Source organism: Nicotiana tomentosiformis, chromosome 2, assembly GCF_000390325.3.
Source record: "Nicotiana tomentosiformis chromosome 2, ASM39032v3, whole genome shotgun sequence".
NCBI classification, from domain to species: Eukaryota; Viridiplantae; Streptophyta; class Magnoliopsida; order Solanales; family Solanaceae; genus Nicotiana; species Nicotiana tomentosiformis.
This window is the reverse complement of record NC_090813.1, coordinates 125,541,097-125,564,399: the sequence shown is the minus strand read 5'-3', so window position 1 is coordinate 125,564,399 and position 23,303 is coordinate 125,541,097. Positions and strand designations below refer to the sequence as shown.

The following is a 23,303-nucleotide window of genomic DNA, read 5'->3' as shown; positions in this document are numbered from 1 at the left end:
TATATATATATATATATATATATATTATTTATTTTGAGGTTTTTTTAATTGAGCCTTTGTAAATATATTCCGGAATATATATGAAATTTTCCCTTTCTGGCAATATCGTGTCTTTACTTTTCGAGCATCTTTTCATAATTTCTATTTATATAATGTTTTTGATGCCTTAGCATAGAGTCGAGTGTAGTCATAGGGCATTCGTTTTTCAGAGTTCCGAACAGAGCCCGTCCTTGATATAACTTTGTTTGCTCGAGGCTTTGAAAACTCGGTGTGACCAGAAGTTTTTTCAAGATGCTTAAGTGATTTTAGACGATGCTTTTGTCGAGGGTAACCTTTTAGCAGGTTTCGAGTTCTTATAAAGTCCTTACTTTTTTATTACAAGCTTCGGACGTCTCCGAGCCGTTTTTAGGGTGGCCGTAGCCTTTTGCATTTGGGCACTGCCTAATAGGTTTGGTACCTTCAGGATTTGGTAGTCTGGATTGTCCGAACTTTTTTCGGATGACAGTCCCTGAGTAGGGGTAGCCCTTGGGCTCGATAGTCCCCGAGTAGGGGTAACCCTTGGGCTCGATAGTCCCCAAGTAGGGGTAGCCCTTGGGCTCTTAGGATCCGGAATTTAGGAGATAAGAAAATGTGTAATAGCAAGGCGGAACTTTCTTTCATTTTCCAGTGTGTAAAGTACATGATCGAAATCGCATAAAAACTTGTATCATGGCTAGAGTGGACTAAGTGAGCACGGCTCACACGGCCGTTTGACCCTTACAGTGAATCCTAACTACCAAGCCTTAGCTTCTACCATACAAAGTTATTCTTTTTTCCTTGCTAAAAACCTTAATCTGAGGGTAATGGCCCCCAGTATTCAAGGTCGAGCTCGAGAGGTCTCAGATACTGTTGACATAAAGTGAACGATGATTGACTCCGGTTTGAGACCGATCTTCGAATCTAAGTGTCAAAACCCCAATTTTCCTCCATAGGATGTCATGACGGCATCTAGTCTCTAAGACTATGTCAGCCTAAACAACTTGCGAAAATAGTAAATAAAAGCTTAGAATTTCAAAACTCCAACAATATCGTAAATAAACTGTAAACCCAATACGTTCAATTCCCAAAAACTGGTGAGATATAAGTCACAAGCTCTAGATACAATACCGAACAATCCTATACATCACTGTCTATACAAATGTAAAGAAACAAGGAAGAACAGGGTAGAAGGGGACTCTGAGGCCTGCGGACGCGGGCAGGTGTACCTTGAAGTCTCCAAACGAAGCAACTCAGTGCGCTAATACAGGGACTGATAAGATTTACCTGGCTCTGCACAAAAATATGTGCAAAAGCATAGTATGAGTACACTACAATGGTAACCAGTAAGTGCCAAGCCTAACCTCGGTAGAGTAGTGACGAGGTCAGGTCAAGGCCCTACTGGAGATAATAACAACAAGACAAAAGATATAATGATATAATGGTAATTACAAGTAAGCGAAACAATAAAAAATTTACGGAAAGATAACAACACGGAATCAAGGCAGATAATACAACACGAAGGAAAATAAGGATTTTACATGTTAAGGAAAACAACAACCAAACAAAATTCAGCAAATAGAGAAAGATCAACAGGGGCACTCCCGAGGTACCGTCTCGTAGTCCCAAATCATAAAAATAATTCACAGTCTTTCCTTATATCACCACAGGGGCCTTCACATTTAGTTTTGAAAATTATTTTTTTTCGAAATAGCACCCCGCGTTTTAGCCCACCTTATCACACCGCATGGCTTCTAGTAGTTCCCCTACTAGCCACGCGTATCAAGCCCACCTTATCTCACCGCATGCATTTCAACAGTAACAACCTCGTGCAACTAGTAAAAACAGCACGATAGAAACCTCGTGCAAACAATCCTCTCAACAATAACACAAATGACAAAACATAACAACACAATAACATGATGTTTTACAACTTACACTTTGCCTCAATAAAAACCACGGCCTTTACAACTCAACACCAAACTTAACAGCAAGATATTTCAAGGATAGCAAATTTCAAGTAAAGATCCCACAGTTAAATAATGAATACAGAATTAAGAAAGCAAGTAATTCAACTAAACATGTAGTACAAGCTGCAAATAAGAGATAAGACAGGCAGACATGTGAAATTAGACTAAACATGGTGACTATAACATAAAAAATAACTCAATTAAAGCACGAAAAGGAAACTACGTAGCTAAAATCAGAATCTCAACATTTAGCCCGTGTACGCACTCATCACCTTACGTACACGGCATCCACATATCAAAATTATCACAACAATACCAAATCCTAAGGAGAATTTCTCCCACACAAGGTTAGACAAGTCACTTACCCCAAACCACGCTAAATCAATCAACTAGAAGGCCTTTCCCTCAGTTTTCCAACTCCGAACGACTTGAATCTAACCAAAACAATTTCATACTATAAATATAACTATAGAAAACTAATTTAAATAATGAAATTATGATCTTAGCAAAGAATTGAAAAATTGTCCCAAAAAAATCGACCCGGGCCCGCGTCTCGAAACCAGACCAAAATTATTAAATCCAAATACTCAATCAATATTGAGTCCAACCATATAAGAATTATTCAAATCCGACCTCATTTCGCCTTTCAAAACTCAAAAAAAATTAGTCTAAGAACTTCTACACTTTTTCCCCAATTTTTCCACCCCAAATCCCTAATTACACGATACAACCAATGATAGATTAGTGGAATTTAATCAAAATCGAGTTAAAAACTCTTACCCCAATAATCCCTCTGAAAATCCCTCGAAATTATGCCTCAAACCGAGCTCTCTAAGTCCAAATGAAATGTGAAATAAACCCTCGATTTTGAACTTAAGTCTGCTGCCCAGTGATTCCTTCCTCGCGAACGCGAAAATCACTTGCGTTCGTGAAGCAAAAAATGCACCTACCCAAATTGTTTCTCTTATGCGTGAATGCGAGGACCCACTCGCGAACGCGATGACCAAAAGATCCCAGGCTTCGCGAACATGAAGCCTCACTCGAGAATGCGTAGACCAACGTGTGAGGTCCCCCTAGCCTTCATCTCTTCTTCGCGAACGCGTGGCCTTCTTCACGAACGCGAAGAAAAAATCTCACCTGTCTCGCAGGTACCCTTCACGAATGCGAGATCTCTCTGGCGAATGCGATGAAGGAAACCAGACATCAGAAAATTCAGCAGCTTCAGCAATCCTTCAATGACCCGAAATGCACCGAACATGTTCCGAATCACACCCGAGGCCCTCGGGACCTCAACCAAACATACAAACAAGTCCTAAAACATCATAGGAACAAGTTCGAAGCGTCAAACCACATCAAAAAATACTAGAATTACGAATCGCGCATCGATTCTAGCCTAAAAACTTATGAACTTCCGAATTCTGAAACCAACGTCGATTCATACCAAAAAAACTCCGATTGACGTCAAATTTTTCACACAAATAATAAATGATATTACAGACCTAATCCAACTTTTGGAATTGGAATCTGACCCTGATATTGAAAAGTTCACCCCCAGTCAAACTTTCCAAAAATCTTCCAATTTTCCAACTTTTGCCAGTGTACGCCGAAATGACCTACGGACCTCCAAATCTACATCAGGGCACGCTCCTAAGTCCAAAATCCCCCTACGTAGCTATGGGAACCATCAAAACTCCATTCCAGAGTCGTATTCACACCAATCAAACTACGGTTAACTCTTAAGACTTAAACTTCCAACTTAGGGACTATGTGTCCCATATCACTCTGAAACTCCCCCGACCCTACACCAAGCACCCCGGAAAGTCACGTAACCACAATATTACATAGAGGAAGCATAAATTAGGGGATTGGGGCTAATACACACAAAATGACATCCCGGGTCGTTGCACTTAGTTAGCGTTTTACTGTTGCCTTGTTGAAAACCTTGTCGAAAAATCCATTTTGGGACAAAACCGGTTCAAGGGAAAAAGAGTGCAACATGTGCTTAGCCATATCCATCCTTGAACGTTTCCTGCAAGTGTTAGCCTGATTCATAACATGATTTAAGAGTAATTTAGATCGTACCATAGCAGTAGTACCGCTTTAGGTATGTCACGTTCCAGTTGTTCGGTAGTTGCATACCATTTCTTGCTTCGAGCTTGTATGAGCCTTTGCCGGTAATTCCGATGACTCGATATGGTGCTTCCCAATTTGGTCCTAGCTTCCCTTTATTTGGGTTTTGGGTGTGTAATGTTACTTTCCTCAACACCAAGTCCTCGATCTTGAAGTGTCGGAGGTTGGCTCTTCGGTTGTAGTATCTTTCTATCCGCAGTTTCTGGGCGGCCAACCAGACTTGGGCGGCCTCATGCCTTTCATCCAGTAGTTCCAGGCTCGTGATCATGGCCTTGTTGTTTGAGTCTTCGGTCGTATATTGGAACATGAGGCTCGGTTCTCCCACTTCGACTGGTATTAAGTGATGAATATAAAATATTTACTTATTATATACTTTTAATATCCTACTTTAAATAATATACTTAAATTATATATCGAATTTTGCCTCTTTCTAACTATTTTTACCGGAAACAAAAGAAGAAAAAAGGATTATAAATAATAGATGGAAGAAGACAGAATGCTCGATGAAAGTCTGTTATGGCAAGCACAAAAATTAAAATGGCAAGATGGAAGCCTATAATTGAAGTTTCGATGTGTTCAAGCCCCCATCTTAGACATATCCAAACTCCTATCTTGGACACATCTAAGCTCTCATCCTTAGACATATCCAAACTCATATCTTCAGACATGTCCAAGCTCCTAGTCTTGGACACGTCTAATCATTTAATGTCTGCAAGACTTTTCTATAAATAGAATGCAAATTTGGCATCGGAAAAGGGGAGAGGTAGAAAGAGAACTACTTTTCTCTAAACCTTGGTCTTAACTTCTTTCTTTAATTATTTCATTTTCTTCTTGTAAGTTTTTGGATTTTCTAAGAGTTTTGGTAATATTCTAGAATTCCTTTTTGTTGTGAGATTTAAATACTCCATAATGGAGTAATTTCGTTTGTTGGGATAGTTGATGAAGCTTGATAAATATTTTTATAATATTATTTCAGTTTTAATACATCCTTGGCTTGAAATTTTCTTTTTATAATTCATACTGTGTTGAAATAATGGTTTTTAATTAATCATTATTATCACTTTTATATATTTTCTTTAAGTTATTCTTATATTAATTTTGTAATTCTCACGGAGCAAAATTAATATATAATAACCAATGAATAAAATAGTAGAGTGAGAATAATGTTTTGTAAAACTCTTATTTCAAATCTGTTATCTTGTTTGTCTCGGTTTTAATTCTCACGGAGGAATTGTTGTAGGCAACATTACTGATTTTTAGTAAAAATATTCTCGCGAAGCTTTACTACCTTTTAGCACAATTCAAGCAAGAAAATATTTTGCTTTGATCGTCACTAGTTTTACCTCAATTAATTACATAACCTCACAGAGTTCTATTAATTGACTTTTTCTTAGTGAGCAAATATAATTGCATTAGCAATAAGCAATTATTCTTTAGAGAAATATATGTAAAAATTGAGATTTTATTGTAATAATATTATCAAGTGAATTCAACAATTCCCAACTCTTTTTAAATTGTAAATCTTTCGGAAGTTGTTTGTTTTGCTTTAAGTAATTAACAAGTTTTAAAACTTCACTCACCTTTCATCAGTACGGTTCTCTCAAATAGTAGTAAAAATATTAAAAGTCTGTAGCCTAGATTAATCAATCTCTGTGGAACGATATCATAAACTATACTAGAATTTGACTGAGTACGAGCAGAAAAATCCTATGCACATTGGTCTCGTCATTAAGGATTCGGCCCCGTAGAACAACGAAAACTGAGTAGCCCCGGTACTAGACTTCGAGGTCGTACAATATGCCTACAGGACTTCGGGCAAGATTTTCTTCCATTTCCCTTTGGCTTCGGTCAACCTCTTCTTTATGTTTTGAAGTATAGTCTTGTTTGTTGATCCCGCCTGTCCATTACCACTAGGGTGGCAAGGTATTGATAGTATCTTCTTAATCTTGTGATCTTCGAAAAATTAATTTACCTTGTTTCCGATGAATTGTTTCCCATTATCGCACACGACTTCGGCCGGTATCCCAAATCGACATATTATGTGGTCCCGGATGAAGTCAATGACTTCTCTCTCCCGGACCTTTTCAAATGCTTGAGCCTCGACCCATTTGAAAAAATAATCGGTCATGAATAGTATGAATTGAGCTTTACCGGGTGCCCACGGTAGGGGACCGAAGATTTCCATTCCCCACTTCATAAACGGCCACGAGGACAGGACCGAGTGGAGTAGCTCTCCTGGTTGATGGATCATCAGTGTGTGTCTCTGGCAATAATCGCATTTTCATACAAAGTCCTTTGCATCTTTCTCCATTTCAGTACAATAATAGTTGGCCCTGATTAATTTTCGAACCAAAGATTCTGCCCCCAAATGGTTCCCGAAAGTGCCTTCATGAACTTCTCTCAAGGCGTATTCGGTATCTCCCGGTCCCAAACATCTAGCTAGCGGGCCATCGACGTTCTCCTGAACAATGCCCCTTCGACCAAGCTAAATCTGGCAGCCTTGGTACGCAGGGCTCTCGATTCTTTGGGATCTGAGGGCAATTTCCCAGTCTTAAAGTAGTCTATGTACTTCTTCCTCCAATCCCATGTTAAACTCGTTGAGTTTACTTTAGCGTGACCTTCTTCTATCACCGACTTCATGAGCTGTACGACTGTTCCCGAACTGAATTCATCATCATCAATCGATGATCCCAAGTTAGCCAGAGTATCGACCTCGTTGTTCTGATCTCAGGGCACGTGTTGTAGGGTCCATTCCTTAAATTGATGCAGCGTTAACTGTAATTTGTCTAAATACCTTCGCATTCGTTTCTCTTTCTCTTCAAACGTCCCATTGACTTGAGTTACCAAGATGAGGGAGTCACACTTAGCTTCGATCACCTCATCCCCAAGGCTTTTAGCCAATTCGAAACCCGCACTCATGGCCTCATACTCAGCCTCGTTGTTAGTCAATTTCACAATTCTAATAGACTGTCTAACTACATTCCCCGTAGGTGGTTTCAGCACTATGCTGAGCTCGGACCCCTTCGCGTTCGAGGCACCGACCGTAAAAAGGGTCTAAATTACCAAGGTAGTACCCTAGGTTAGCAATAATTCCCATTCTACTTCGGGCACTAAGGCCGATGTAAAGTCGGCCACGAAGTCTACCAGAATTTGAGATTTTATGGCGGTTCAGGGTCGATACTCGATATCGTACCCGCTGATTTCAATGGCCCATTTAGCCAGTTGGCCCGAGAGCTCGGGTTTGTGCATGATGTTCCTCAGCGGGTAAGAGGTTACGACATATATGTGGTGGCATTGAAAGTACGATTTTAATACTCTGAAGGCGCTTAGCAAAGAGAGCGCCAATATTTTCAGGTGAGGATACCTTATTTCGGCCTCGCCTAGAGTTCTACTGACATACTAAATAGGAAATTGCATGCCTTCCTCTTCTCATACTAAGACTCCACTTACCTGCCACCTCGAAAACCGCCAAGTAAAGGTACAATTGTTCATCCGCCTTCGGAGTGTGGAGCAGGGGCGGACTCGAAAGGTACTGTTTGATTTCTTCCAAAGCTTGTTGGCATTTCGGGGTCCAGAAAAAGTTATTCTTCTTCTTCAACAGTGAGAAGAATCGATGGATTTTGTCTGATGACCTTGATATGAACAGGCCTAGGGCAGCTATACGCCCGGTCAGCCTTTGAACGGCCTTGACATTGTCCACCACGTTGATATCTTGTATGGCTTTGATTTTATCGGGATTGATCTTGATCCCTCGATTGGATATCATGAACCCGAGGAATTTTCTGGATCAGACCCTGAATGCGCACTTTTTCGGGTCCAGCTTCATATTGTATTTCTTCAATACGTCAAAGGTTTCCTGCAAATGTTTCAAATGGTCCTCTTCTCGCAGGGACTTGACTAACATGTCGTCAATATAAACTTTCATTGATTTTCCTATTTGTTCTTCGAACATCCAGTTTACTAGGCATTGATAGGTAGAACCGATGTTCTTTAATCCTAAGGGCATCATTGATCGCTCGGGTCCATCCAAATTTGGTTGTACCCGGAATAGGCATCGAGAAAGCTGAGTATCTCGTGACCAGCCGTCGCGACGATCATCCGATAGATGTTAGGCAAAGGAAAAGAATCCTTAGGGCATGCCTTGTTCAGATCTTTATAATCCACACACATTTTTAGCTTATTTCCTTTTTTAGGTACTACCACTACGTTACCTAACTAGTCCCGGTATTTAACTTCCCGAATGGACCCTATTATAAGGAGTTTAGATACCTCGTCCTTGATGAATGTATGCTTGACCTCGGACTATGGTCTCCTATTCTGCTTGACCGGATGGAACTTCAGGTCCAAAGTCAGCTTATGAGTGGTTACTTTTGGTGGGATCCCTGTCATGTCAAGACGGGACCAAGTGAAACAATCCATATTAGCTATAAGAAATTCAATAAGTTTTCTCCTGAGCTCAGGAGTTAATCTCATGCCCATGTATACCTTCTAATCAGGTAAATGTTCGATCAATATGACTTGCTCCAGGTTCTCGACGGTTGATTTGGTGGCATCGGAGTCATCAGGGGCAATGAACGATCTAGGAACTTCGTAATCGTCCTCCTCGTCTACTCATTGCTCTTATGGTTCGGTCGGGACCGGTGTCGGTGATTGCTATTTACTTTTATCCTTCCTGATCCACTCTGTGTTCTTTGATGTCTAGACCACAGGTACCGGGATCAACTCGTCGATTGCAAACATTTTCTTTGCGGCCGGCTACTCTCCATAGATTGTCTTGAATCCTCCCGGTGTAGGGAACTTCAGTTCCTGGTGTAAGGTTGAGGGTACCGTGCTCATGTTATGAACCCATGGCCTTTCGAATAGGGCGTTGTACCTCATGTCCCCTTTGATCACGTAGAATTTTGTATCTTGGATCGTCCCGGCAGTGTTCACTGGCAGGGTTATTTCTCCTTTAGTAGTTTTGCATTCCATGTTAAACGCGTTCAATACCCGGACTGCCGGCACTATTTGGTCTTATAACCCCAACTGCTCTATGACCCTCGATCTGATGATGTTGGCCGAGCTACCTGGATCAATCAACACATGTTTAACTCGTGATTTATTGATTAATGCGGATATTACAAGTGCATCATTATGGGGTTGTATGATGCCCTCGACATCTTCTTTTCCCTTGTGATGGATACTTTAGTGCGCTTTATCATTGACCCTTGGGGGACGTCGACCCCTCCAATGAGAATGTTGATGACGTGCTGAGGTTCTTCTTGCTCGGTCTGTTTGTTGGAGTCCCTGTTCCTGAAGTGATTTTTGGATCGATCACTCAGAAATTCTCGGAGGTGCATGTTATTAAACAACCGGGCAACTTATTCTCTCAATTGTCGGCAGTCCTTGGTCCTGTGGCCATGAGTGCCATGATACTTACACATTAGGTTAGGATCTCTCTGGGGAGGGTAGGACTGTAACGGTCGAGGCCACTTGGTCTCCTTGATGTGCCCAATGGCTGATATGATGCTGGCTGCATCAACATTGAAGTTATACTCTGATAATCTTGGTGCTTCCCTTCCCCCGAGCGGCCTGTCGAAGCCATTTTTGATCATCAGACCTCGGCTATTGGGTCCTCGACCGCTTTTCTTTTCATTTCTTGTAGAGTTTCTTCTTGACCCATTTTCCCTTCGATCTGCGTTGTATGGTTGGTACCGGTCTCGGAACGACCTTGATTCATGATCGACGACTCTCCTAGGCCTGTCGTTGGTTTTGATGGGATAAAAGGACCCAGAAGGGGCCCCGAGTTGGTCATCCTCGACTCTGATTTTTGACTGGTACCTGTTGTGGACATCGGCTCAAGTTACCGCCAGGTATTCTACCAAATTTTGTTTTAATTGCTGAGAAGCCAAGGAGCTTCGTGGGTTAAGTCCTAGAGTGGATGCTAGAACGGCCCAACCATCCGCAACCAGAGTCAAGTCCATCTGTTCCATTTGAAACCTTAATACCAACTCTTTGAGCACTCGTTGTCTCTTTGCTTAACCTTGAAAAGGTCCTATTTTCTGGTCTCGACCTTGACGGCCCTAACATGAGCCTTTACAAAAGCATCTGCAAGCATAGAGGGAGAGTCGATGGAATCTGGGGGTAAGTTGTGGTACTATATCATTTCTCCTTTTGGCAGAGTTTCCCCGAACCTCTTTATAACACTGACTCAATTTCATCGTCTTCCAAGTCGTTGTCTTTGATGGCGCATGTGTAGGAGGTCACATGCTCATTCGGATCCGAGGTTTTGTTATATTTTGGAATATCAGGCATACGAAACCTCTTCAGGATTGGCTTTGGTTCCGCACTCGGAGGGAAAGGCTTTTGGACAAATTTCTTGAAATCCGAACCTTTCAATGCCGGGGGTGCTCCTGGGATTTGATCGACCCTGGAATTGTATGTCTCCTCCTTCTTGTTGTTTGCCTCAATTTTCTTTTAAACCGATTCCACATATTTTGTTAATGCTTTAAGCATTTTCATTACTTCAGGATTGACACCGGACTCAGCTTTACCCGGTCTTTCAGTGATCTGCTCATTTCTTTGGGTATTTTCCCGGGATGGTTCGGACTCAACTCTGCTGGGGGCATGGCTTTGATTTTGCAGTTGTGCTATCGCCACTTGTTGAGCCTGCAACATTTCAAAGATTAACCGTAAGCTGACCCTGTCACCTTCACCTTCGGGCACTCCTCGAGCCGTTAGATGGGCTCCTCCGCGAATGCTGTTCTCGGGATCAGTAGGCAGGTCGGCATCTATGGCCACCTGCGAGTTAGAATCGACTGAGTTTGCAACTAGGACTCTGTTGGGATCAGCAAGGGGCACCTCGTCACTAGGCAACAGATTGTTGTTTTCGCCATGATGGCCAGATTCAGCCTCAACGTTTAAGTGAGTAGACTGAGAATTTGACATTTGTAGGCTGACTTGAAATTGAGACCTTAAAGAACAAGTGTAAAATAGAGTGTGTTATGGATATTTGTATCAAACCACCACTATTATCCTTAGCCCAACGGTGGGTGCCAAACAATATATCCTTAAATGGATAACAATTAAATTTGTACATAATTTTAAGGATATGTGGATTGATTCAATACAAGTAATCAAGAATGTTATATTGACAAGTTAAAGATAAAATAAATAATCAAACTAGTTATGACGTTAAGGTCGGGCTCGGACTTAAGCTGAACAATAATTTTATCCTCGACCGGACCCTCGATTCGGAGCCAAATGTATATGAAGAACTACGATTAAAATAAGAACTTTTCAATATCTAGAAAGCACATAAATAAGTTTGTATTGCCTTTATATGCGTGTTACAATGTGTCTATTGAAAAAAATGCTTCTCGCTTATATAGTAGGAGAGTTTCATCCCTCGTACAATTCTAAAAAGGTAAAAATCCTCTTTTCTCGCCAATTACTGAAATGCTACCTACATCAGGCGAGATTCGCGCCATGATAACCGGTTGGGTGCGGATGTCACGACCCTCTAGTAGTCGTGTACAACCATTTGTAGTGTTTTCCGAGGTCTTGAAGCTCATTTTGGGTTCAGGGAGTGTTGTCTTATCAGGTCCGGTGGCGAGTTCCTCGTCCCAGCCTCGATCCAAAGAGTTCCCAGCTTCAGTCTCGATCTTATACATTCGTACTCTTACTTCGTTTGGCTTATCGGGAAGTCAGGGTGTGCGCTAACCCCGAGTTCACCCGTATATAATACTATTTAGGTATACAGTTCATTCTAATGGTATACTGTTATAGTATACTATATAATGTAACAGTATACTATTACAATTTGGTCCTTTAAGAATATTTTGAAATTTTCATTGAGTTCATTTTCAACTTTTCAACGGAGTTATCATATTTTTCCAATTTCTTTCTTAAACAAAAATATTTAGTCTGAAATATTTGATTGGAGGTTGTGGTTAAAATGTAAGTCAATTTGGTGAAAATTCTAGAGTAGATTTTTGAAATTTAGGTTGAAATTGAGTTGAACTAATGAAAAAATGACTATTTTGTACTATACCAAAATAATATCTATATACCATTTTGGTATATATATTTAACTCAATAGTGTATAATTTATTTCAACAGTATGCTATTAGAGTATATGGTATATGTCACGACCCAAACTCCCTCCATATAACATCGTGACGGCACCTAGTCTCTACGACTAGGCAAGCCTAAAAAATTGCGGAAAATAACAAAACGAAAGTAAAACTTGGCAACTAACAGCAATGGATAACTGAATAACTAGTAACATTGTCGCTCGACATGTACAATAACCAATACTCTATAAATACACAGTTTTCCCAAAACCCGGAACATCGTAAGTCACAAGCTACAGAAGGAAAATAGCATCTCTATACACCAGAGTCTAATAAACGGAATACAGGAAGTGTTTGACATAGGGGAGAATAGAGGGGGACTCCTAGGTCTACAGACGCGGTAGATGTACCTTGAAGTCTCCATACAGCAGCAAGCACTCTCAGCTAATAGTGGGGCTGATAAGAAGCACCTGGATCTGCACATAAAAAATATGTGCAGAAGAGAATCATGAGTACACCAAAACGGTATCCAGTAAGTGCCAAGCCTAACCTCGGTCGAGTAGTGACGAGGTCAGGTCAGGACCGCTGGTATATAATAAATAAAGCAGGGGAGTGCCAAGCCTAACCTCGGTCGAGTAGTGACGAGGTCAGGTCAGGACCGCTGGTATATAATAAATAAAGCAGGGGAATATAACAGTATATTAATAGACTGGAATTTAACAAAAGGAAAACACAGCAAAAATAATAGTACAACACAGGGGTAAACAGCAGGGGATCTCCCGAGATACCGTCTCGTAGTCCTGAAGTAAAGAAGCAAAGAGATCTTCCGAGGTACCGCCTTGTAGTCTCAAAAGTAAATATGCAGGGAGAACTCCCGAGGTACCGCCTCATATTATCAAAAGTAAATGTGTAGGGAGAACTCCGGAGGAATCGCCTCGTAGTCTCAAAAGTAAACACACAGCTCAAACCGATAAATACGACAATTAACAGCAAGATTTCTACAGTTATACTGATAAAGAACAAGGAAAAGCAGGAAATCAACTACGCATGCTTCACATAGTTCAAATAAGCAGTTAAAGCACGTAGACATGCGATATTAGACTAAACAGGATAACTACACATATTGGAATAGCTCAATTAAGAATGAAAACAGACTAATACTCATTTAAACGGTATAACTCAAATTAAAGAAAAAACAGGTTACTACTCAGTAAAATAAATCGGGTTTTACAACAAATAGCCCGTGTACGTACTCGTCACCTCACGTACACGACGCTCACATATCAAAACAGTACCAAATCCTAAGTGGATTCCCCCCCCCCCCCCCAACAAGGTTAGGCAAGCCATTTACCTCGAACCAAGCTCAATCAATCGGTAACGATGCCTTTTTCACGAATATCTGACAATGGCCCAAATCTAGCCAAAATCAATTACATACCATAAATACAACTATAAGAAACTAATCTAATTAATGAAATCAAAGCTAAAGAAAGAAATTAGAAAATCGCCCCAAAAGGTCAACCCAGACCCACGTCTTGGAATCAGGTAGAAGTCACAAAATATGAACACGCATTCACTCATGAGTCCAACCATATAAGAATTACTCGAATCCAACCTCAATTCGCTTTTCATAACTCAAAATTTTAGTCTAGGAAGTTTATACCATTTTCCCCCTAATTTCCAACTCAAATCCCTAATTAGATGATGAAAATAGTAATAGATTCATGAAATATAGTCCAATACGGTTTAGAATCACTTACCCCAAAAATTTCCTTAAAGAACCCTCGAACAATTGCCTCACACCGAGCTTTCAAGGTCCCAAAATTGAAAATGGAAAACAAACCCTCGAACATGATCTTTTCTGCCCAGCGATTTCCGCATCTGCGGACCTACTGTTGCACCTGCGATGCGCACTTGCGGAATTTCCCTCGCAGGTGCGAAAATAACTTAAGGGGGTTGGGTCCACATCTGCGATGAAGGGGCCGCAACTGCATGTGCGTGCATATGGAACCTGGTCCGCTTCTGCAGTCTCACTTCGCACCTGCATTCCTTTGGCGCATCTGCGAGCATCGCAGATGCGGAAAATTGCATTGCACCTGCGACCCCTGAGCACCTACCCCACTCCGCTTCTGCGATAGACCTTGCGCACATGCGATCCCGCACCTGCGATGTCCCCACTGCAGGTGCGAAACACCAGAAACCAGAAAACTTCAGCCTTTTGCCTAAGTCCAATTTCAATTCGTTAAGCATCCGAACTTCCAGTTTTTCCTTAAGTCCAAAATCCAATCCGTTGATCATCCGGAATCCACCCGAGGCCCCCGGGACCTCAACCAAATATACCAACGCATCCCCAATTATGATACGAACTTAGTCAAAGCCTCAAATCACGCTAAACAACATCAAAATTACAAATCAACGGCTAAAACCTTTATTTCAACTTTCCAACTTCCAAACTTTGTTGAACGCTCCCGAATTACACTTAAATATTTCGAAATGACGCCAAACTTTATGCACAAGTCACAAATCACGATACAAACCTATTTCAAGGCTCGGAACTCCAAACGGACAGCGATAACATCAAAATCCACTTCAAACTAAACGTATGAAATTCCAAAACTTCCAAAATGCCAACTTTCCATAATAAGCATCGAAATGCTTCCGGACCACCCGATACTCAACTCAAACATACGCCCAAGTCCGAAATCATCATATGAACCTATTGAAACCTTCAAATCCTGATTTTGAAGTTGTTTGCTCAAAATTCAAACCTTAGCCAATTCATCCAACTTAAAGCTTCTGAAATTAGAATTTTTTTCTTCTGAATCAACTTCGAACTTCCCAAAATCCAATTCCGACCACACGTACAAGTCGTAATATATGAAGTGGAGCTACTCGAGACCTCAAACCGTCGAACGACTCACTAGAGTTCAAAACAACCGATCGGGTCGTTACACGTTTACCATCCCTACTTTGAGTAAATGTTGTTTCAAGTCAGAGTTAACATGAAAGGGTTTGCACCAATCAAATGATAGTTGGGGTGAAGGATTGAAAGGTTAAGCTCTTAGTTTACGAATATAATATAAACTTGGCTCATTGTTTTAGTGAGAGATAATTGAAATCCCACAAGGGTGGTCATGGTTTTGACCTCATTTAAGCCGGGTGATTTTTTATGCATAAATTATATGTTCTCTATTTTTATCTACATTATAATACTTATAGTTATCTAGCGAGAACAATCGAATAACCGACTCCATCAGATGATTTTATAGATTGAGCAAGAAGCTAGACAATTTTGAGTTAGTGCAAAATTTGCAACAACCTAAGACCCTCTCTCTCTTATGTCATGTGACTATATTAAATAACAATCAATATTAGAGCATATTTCTCATACCCAGGCTAACACCTTGAGAGATCCAAACATGAGTGCATTATAACATATGCTTGAGGGACAGTCCACTATCCAACTACCTTTGTTCAATAGTCAACAGTATAGTTAATAGGGAATCTCTAAGGGATAATTTCTTGTAAGCTGAAAAGTATAAGTTGTGGAGATTGTTATAGATGGACTTTTGATTCCTATAAAAGATAATAAGGATAGAAAAGAGGTTCAAAAGATGTTGAACTTGATGTTGAAAAATTTAAGATCCTTGAGAAGAATGCTAAGACAATCAAGACACCTGGTTTAAATTTAGGACTCCTTACTCTGCTAAGGAAATTTGGGACTCCTTACAAACTGCTCATGAAAGACTAATCAAGTCAATCAGTCCAGAATTGACCTTCATATGAGGTAATATTTGTTTGTTATGGAGAAAAAGGAGTCAATAAAGGACATAAATACCATATTCACATGTATCACATATGAGCTCCAGTCACTTGAAAAAGTATTCATCTTTAAAGTGCTAATTAGTATATTAAGGATTTTGCCAACCTTTTGGGAAAGTAAAGTCGATGTCGACCAAGAAGCAAATAAGTTGGATAAGTTATCAATTAATGAATTTAAAAGCAATCCTGCACCTATTGGTATGATTCTTCGAGTTAACAAAGAACCAACTGACAAGGATCAAGATCTTGAAACGAAAACGTAGTTTGTGGGTCGATTTCAAGAAACAATGTATCTCAAGTTTTAAGACTCGGAATCTGATGATTCAAAAACGAAGTGAAAGTTGATGATCTGAACTATAAAAAGACTATGTACTCATTCAAAACAAGTAAATATTGATGTTGCACCACTTCAATGAAAGTTATGATTCTATGATATCAAAAGAATGAATTTAGATCAAAAAACATGTTCTTGAAAGATCAAGAAATAAACAAGTTCCTAAAGTCACCACGTGGAATCAATTAACGTGATAAAGAAACACCACACGCAATTGAAAATAAGATAAAGACTATTAACACCTTGCTTGGAACCAAAAACAAGGATAAAGAAGACAAAATAGAAAAAAATACTCTATTGTAAAACTAGGGCAAGCCTCAAAAACGTGGATTGCACTCTTCAAGGCAAGACAACCCTTTATATAGGCCTAGAGTCTCTTCTTTGATGGCTTAAAATTCGTATTCTAACAAGCAAATAAAACAACTAAAGACAAGGAATGTAAAATCCCCATTCTCCAAGGAAAAGAAACTAGAATCCTACTAAAAGGAAAATCCTTATTCTAAAAGGAATAAAATAAATCATATTTTAAGAAGGAAAGGGTCTTGGCTTCTTGAAATCAATCTTAGAATTTTTGAACTTGAAGACACGTCCACACACCTATTTGTGGGCAATAAGAACTTGTTTTTGGCATGCTACATAACAAAAGGCTAATATAGCTTCTTGATTTGCATCATCTATATTTAATTAGGAAGAATGCTCATGTTTAGAAAGAACCTAGAAAGGATGAAGTATGTCACGACCCAATTTCATAATAGGCTGTGATGGTTCCTAACGTCGCCGCTAGACAAGCCAACTGTAAACTAGTCATGTGATTTCCCCTATTTAACAAATTATTTTCCAAGTAATTAAATTTTATTTAAATTAAAAAGGATTTAAGAATAACAAATCTAAAATAAATAACACGAAAGCAACTGTGTGCGATCATAATTATAGAATAAAACCAAAATCGCAAGTCTACTAATGTGTGCCAAGACCTGGTGTCACAAGTGTATGAGCATCTAGTAGAATATATAAAAGAATACTAGTCTATTGTCCGAAGTGAAGTAGACAGAAAAATACAATCAAAAGAAAGACTCTGGCTGTTGTAGAACGGACTCAGAAGGCAGCTCACCGTGAAGTCTCAAAGTGGTAATCAAGTGTGCGCGCTGGACTGATATCCAGATGCACCTGCCTCAGATCCTGCACATTTAAGTGCAATTGTGTAGCGTGAGTTCATAAACAACATGTATCCAGTAAGTATCCAGTCTAACCTCAAATAAATAGTGACGAGGGGTCGACTTGGACACTTACTATGGTCTAACAATAATATGTTAAAATATTACTTAAGCGTGGATTACATGAAGAATGTTGAAAACCCAATAACAGAAAACGGTAAATAATCCCTTCACCAATATTAAGTCCCAAATTTATTTATTATTTTTTATTTTTTTCATCATTTAACAATTTATATCTCAAGCCAACGAAGCAATATTAATTATAATCGGTTCCAAAGATTCATCATGCACAAATTATGCCGAGGTTGTATGGCCCGATCCAACATAATAATTAATCTGTGCACTGCCGAGGATCGAACGACACAAACCATAGATGCATCTATCTTCTACCGAGGCGTTCGGCCCGCTCCACAAATAGAAAATATTTTAAGGAAAACACAAATTCTCAATAACAAGCAAGTGTTCCATTCACAACTTCAAGTAAGTGAAATTTAATTCTTTTATCAGGTTTCAAAAGACTTAAGCAATTAAGTTAACAAGTAGGGTACAAACATTGTAAGTATAGCATGGTATGGGTCCTAGACTACCCGAACAATAGCATAATTAGTAGTTACGTAGGGACTCTCGTCACCTCGTGCGTACGTAGCCCCCCAAATAGAAGCACATTTTAATTCAATTCACCTATGGGGTTAATTCCCTCCTACAAGGTTAGAAAAGAGGCTTACCATATCTCAAGCCTACTCCCGATCCCAGATTTGTGCTCAAACCCTTAATTTGGTGCCAAAATGACTCGAAACTAGTCAACTGTCATATAAAATAGTCAATATAGGCTCAAAAGTTCATATTCTAACTATTAAAGTGATTTCCCAACCCCAATTGAAAATTCCCAAAATTTACCCCCGGGCCCACGTGCCCGGATTCCGAAAATTTTGGAACCAAAAATTATTACCCAAAACCTTATGAACTCAAATATATGACTTTCACTAAATTCCATAACCAATTTCGTGGTCAAATCCCATTTTTATCCAAAACCTAAGTTTTTCATCTAAACCCTTGATTTCACTAATTTTTACATGTTAATCTACCCATAATCTATGTGCCTAACTCATGTTGTGTAGAAATTATTTACCTCAAGTGCTAGGTGAAAACCCCCTTCCAAGAGCTCCAAAAATGGCCCAAGAGATGAAAGAAAATGAGCTAAATGGCCTAAGTCCCACATTTAATAAGTTGTGCACAGGCCTCAGATGTCGTATTTACGACATCTGGTTCGCAAATGCGAAATTCCATAACCAAATTCGTGGTCAAATCCCATTTTTATCCAAAACCTAGGTTTTTCATCTAAACCCTTGATTTAACTAATTTTTACATGTTAATCTACCCATAATCTATGTACCTAACTCATGTTGTTTAGAAATTATTTACCTCAAAGTGTTAGGTGAAAACCCCCTTCCAAGACCTCCAAAAATTGCCCAAGAGATGAAAGAAAATGAGCTAAATGGCCTAAATCCCACATTTAATAAGTTGTGCACAGGCCTTAGATGTCGCATTTGCGACATCTGATTTGAAAATGCGAAGGTCGCAAATGCGACAAACTCCTCGCAAATGCGAACCCTGGGCTTCCACTGCCAAGGTCGCAAATGCGACCAAAGTGTCGCAAATGCGAACACTGTCGAGGTCGCAAATGCGACCAAAGTGTCGCAAATGCGAACACTGCCCAGCTCAGTCTTCTTCTCAATTGTGAAGCCTTCCTCGCAAATGCGAAAAATTCTCGCATTTGCGAGACCTGCAACAGCTCCCCAGAAACACCAGAAAACTGAAGTTTTTCTCATCCTCCCGAACGTCTGAAACTCACCCAAGCCCTCGAGTCTCCACACCAAACACACACAAGTCTAACAATATCATATGAACTTGCTCTAGTGATCGAAATACTAAAATAACATCAAAAACCACGAATCATACGCCAAAACGCATGGATTAACTCTTGAACTCAAAAACTTCTAAAAATACTCCCGCACGTCTGATTCCTATCAAATCAACTCGGAATGACGCCAAATTTTGCGTGTAAATCTTAAATGACATTACGGACCTACTCCAACTTTCGGAACCAAAATCCTAACCCGATATCAAAAAGTCCACCCTCGGTCAAATTTTCCAAAAACTTCAAATTTCTATTTTTCGCCAAATGACCTTAAAACGACCTACGGACCTCCAAATCCAATTTCGGATGCGCCCCTAAGTCCAGAATCACCATACGGAGCTATTCCCAGGCTCGGAATCCCAAATGGACATCTAAAATGTAAAGATCCACTTCAACCCAAACTTATGAAATTTACCCAAAATGCCAACTTTCACTATTAGGCGCTGAAATGCTCTAGGTCACCCAAAACCCGACCCGGGCATACGCCCAAGTCCAAAATCATTATATGAACCTATTGGAACTGTGAAATCCCAATTCCGAGGTCGTTTACTTAAAACGTTGACCTAAATCAAACTTAGCCTTTTAAGGCCAACTTAAGGAGCCAAGTGTTCCGATTTCAATCCGAACCCTTCCAAATCCTGAACTAACCATCCCCGCAAGTCATAAAATAGTAAAAGCACATACGAGGAATATTATTTAGGGGAACAGGGGTTCTAGAAAGCAAAACGACCGGTTGGGTCATTACATTCTCCACCTCTTAAACAAATGTTTTATCCTCGAACGGGTTTAGAATCATACCTGGAGTGCTGAATAAGTGTGGATATCTGCTTCGCATGTCTTCCTCGGCCTCCCAAGTCACTTCCCTGAATGGTTGGCCCCTCCACTAGACTTTTACCGCAGAAATCTTCTTGGACCTCAACTGGCAAACCTGACTATCAACAATGGCAACCGGTTCCTCTTCATAACCCAAGCTCTTATCTAGCTGAACTGTGGTGAAGTCTAACACATGTGACAATTCGACATGATACCTTCGGAGCATAGACACGTGGAAAACCGGATGAACTCCCGATAGACTGGGAGGCAAGGCAAGCTCGTAAGCAACCACCCCAACTCGTCTCAACACCTCAAATGGGCCTATAAACCTTGGGCTCAACTTGCCCTTCTTCCCGAATCTCATGATTCCCTTCATCGGCGAAACCTTCAAGAAAACTTTCTCACCTACCATAAATGATAAATCATGCACTTTTTGATCTGCGTAACTCTTCTGTCTGGACTGTGTTGTACGAAGTCGCTCCTGAATCAACTTTACCTTTTCTAAGGCATCCTTCACCAAATCAGTACCATATAACCTAGCCTCACCGGGCTCAAACCATCTGATGGGCGAACGGCATCGCCGACCATACAAAGCTTCAAATGGAGCCATCTCGATGCTGGATTGGTAACTATTGTTATAAACAAACTCGGTCAAAGGCAAGAAACGATCCCACTAACCTCTGAAGTCAATCACACATGCCCTGAGCATATCCACCAAAATCTGAATTGTCTGCTCTGACTGCCCGTCGGTCTGCGGATGAAAGGCTGTGCTGAGCTCTACACGGGTCCCCAATTCACTCTGTACTGCTCTCCAAAAATGTGAAGTAAACTGAGGGCCTCTATTTGATATGATAGAAATTGGCACACCGTGCAACCGAACTATCTCCTGAATATAAATCTGGGCCAACCTCTCTGAAGTATACGTAGTCACAACCGGAATGATGTGTGCCAACTTGGTCAATCTATCAACAATGACCCACACTGCATTGAACTTTCGCAAATTCCGCGGTAACCCCTCTACGAAATCCATAGTAATGCGCTCCCACTTCCACTCAGGTACGGTCATCTGCTGGAGTAGGCCACCTGGCCTCTGGTGCTCATACTTAACCTGCCGGCAATTTAGGCACCTAGTTACATACTCAACTATGTCTTTCTTCATCCGCCGCCACCAATAACGTTGCCTCAGGTCGCGATACATCTTCGTAGCACCTGGGTGAATGGAATATCAAGAACCATGTGCCTTCTCTAAAATCCTCTCCCTCAAGCCATCGACATTAGGAACACATAGACAACCCTGGAGTCGCAGAACACCATCATCGCCGATAGTAACCTCTTTGGCACCACCCTGTAGTACCGTCTCTCTGAGGAACAACATGTGTGGATCATCAAACTGTCGAGCATTGATCTGCTCCAATAGTGAAGATTGGGCAACGACACATGCAAGAACTCGGCTGGGCTCTGAAATATCCAACCTCACAAGTCTGTTAGCCAAGGACTGAATGTCCAAAGCTAGTGGCCGCTCCTCTTCTAAAATAAAGGCCAAGGTACCCATACTCTTTGCTTTTCTGCTCAAGGCATCTATGACTACATTCGCCTTGCCCGGATGATAAAGGATGGTGATGTCATAATCCTTCAGTAACTCAAGCCATCTGCGCTGCCTCAAATTGAGATCCCTTTATTTGAACAAATGCTGCAAGCTACGATGATCAGTGTAAAACTCACAGGATACCCCATAAAAATAATGCCTCCAGATCTTAAGAGCATGAACAATCACGGCCAACTCCAAATCATGCACAGGATAATTCTTCTCATGGGGCTTCAGCTGACGTGAAGCATATGCAATAACTCGCCCCTCCTACATCATTACACAACCTAAACCAACGCGTGAAGTGTCGTAATACACAGTATACATCCCTGAACCGGAAGGCAACACTAGGACCGGTGTTGTAGTCAAAGCTGTCTTGAGCTTTTGGAAGCTCGCCTCACAATCATCGGACCAACGGAATGGAGTAGTCTTTTGGGTCTATCTAGTCAAAGGTGCTACAATATATGAGAAGCCCTCCACAAATCGGCGATAATAACCTGCTAACCCCAAGAAGCTCCTGATCTCAGTCAACATAGTAGGACGAGGCCAACTCTGAACTGCCTCAATCTTCTTGGGATCCACCTTAATACCCTCGCCTGATACAACATGCCCCAAGAATGATACAAAATCTAGCCAAAACTCACACTTGGAGAACTTAGCATATAGCTTCTGTTCCTGCAAAGTCTGAAGCACCACTCTCAAATGATGCTTGTGTTCCTCCATGCTACGTGAGTAGATCAAAATGCCATCAATGAAGACAATGACAAACGAATCAATATATGGCCTGAACACCCTGTTCATCAAATCCATAAATACCGCTGGGGCATTAGTCAAGCCGAAGGACATCACTAGAAACTCATAATGGCCATATCTAGTACGGAAAGCGGTCTTCGGAACATCCGAGTCTCGAATCTTCAACTGATGGTACCCTAATCTCAAGTCGATCTTAGAGAACACCCTAGCACCCTGCAACTGGTCAAACAAATCATCAATATGCGGCAACGGGTACTTGTTCTTGATGGTAACCTTGTTCAACTGGCAGTAATCAATGCACATCTGCATAGTCCCATCTTTCTTCTTCACAAATAAAACTGGTGCACCCCAAGGAGATATACTTGGTCTGACGAACCCCTTTGCTAGCAACTCCTCAAGTTGTTCCTTCAAATCATTCAACTCTTTCGGAGCCATACGGTATGGTGGGATAGATATAGGCTGGGTACCTGGAGCCAAGTCAATATAGAAATCGACATCACGATCTGGTGGCATGCCTGGAAGATCAGAAAGAAACACATCGGAGAACTCCCGGACTACTGGCACCGAATCAATCACCGGAGTCTCTGCGGTAGTATCCCGAACATAAGCTAGATAAGCCAAACAACCCTTCTCAACCATATGACGAGCCTTCAGAGAAGTGATAACCCAACTAGATGCACTGACAGACGAACCAT

General features: G+C 40.8%; 1 protein-coding gene across 1 annotated transcript; it reads right to left on the bottom strand.

The window, feature by feature from the left end:
* Window positions 1-21,495: 21,495 nt before the first annotated feature.
* On the bottom strand, window positions 21,496-21,822 carry LOC138905563 (uncharacterized). The gene has a single exon (XM_070194084.1). The coding sequence runs from the start codon at window positions 21,820-21,822 to the stop codon at window positions 21,496-21,498; it is 327 nt and encodes a 108-aa protein (XP_070050185.1).
* Between the last annotated feature and the right edge of the window lie 1,481 nt (window positions 21,823-23,303).

Excerpts from the sequence above, each read along its gene's own strand:
- LOC138905563 (XM_070194084.1), bottom strand. The coding sequence starts at position 21,822 with ATGGGTACCTTGGCCTTTATTTTAGAAGAGGAGCGGCCACTAGCTTTG.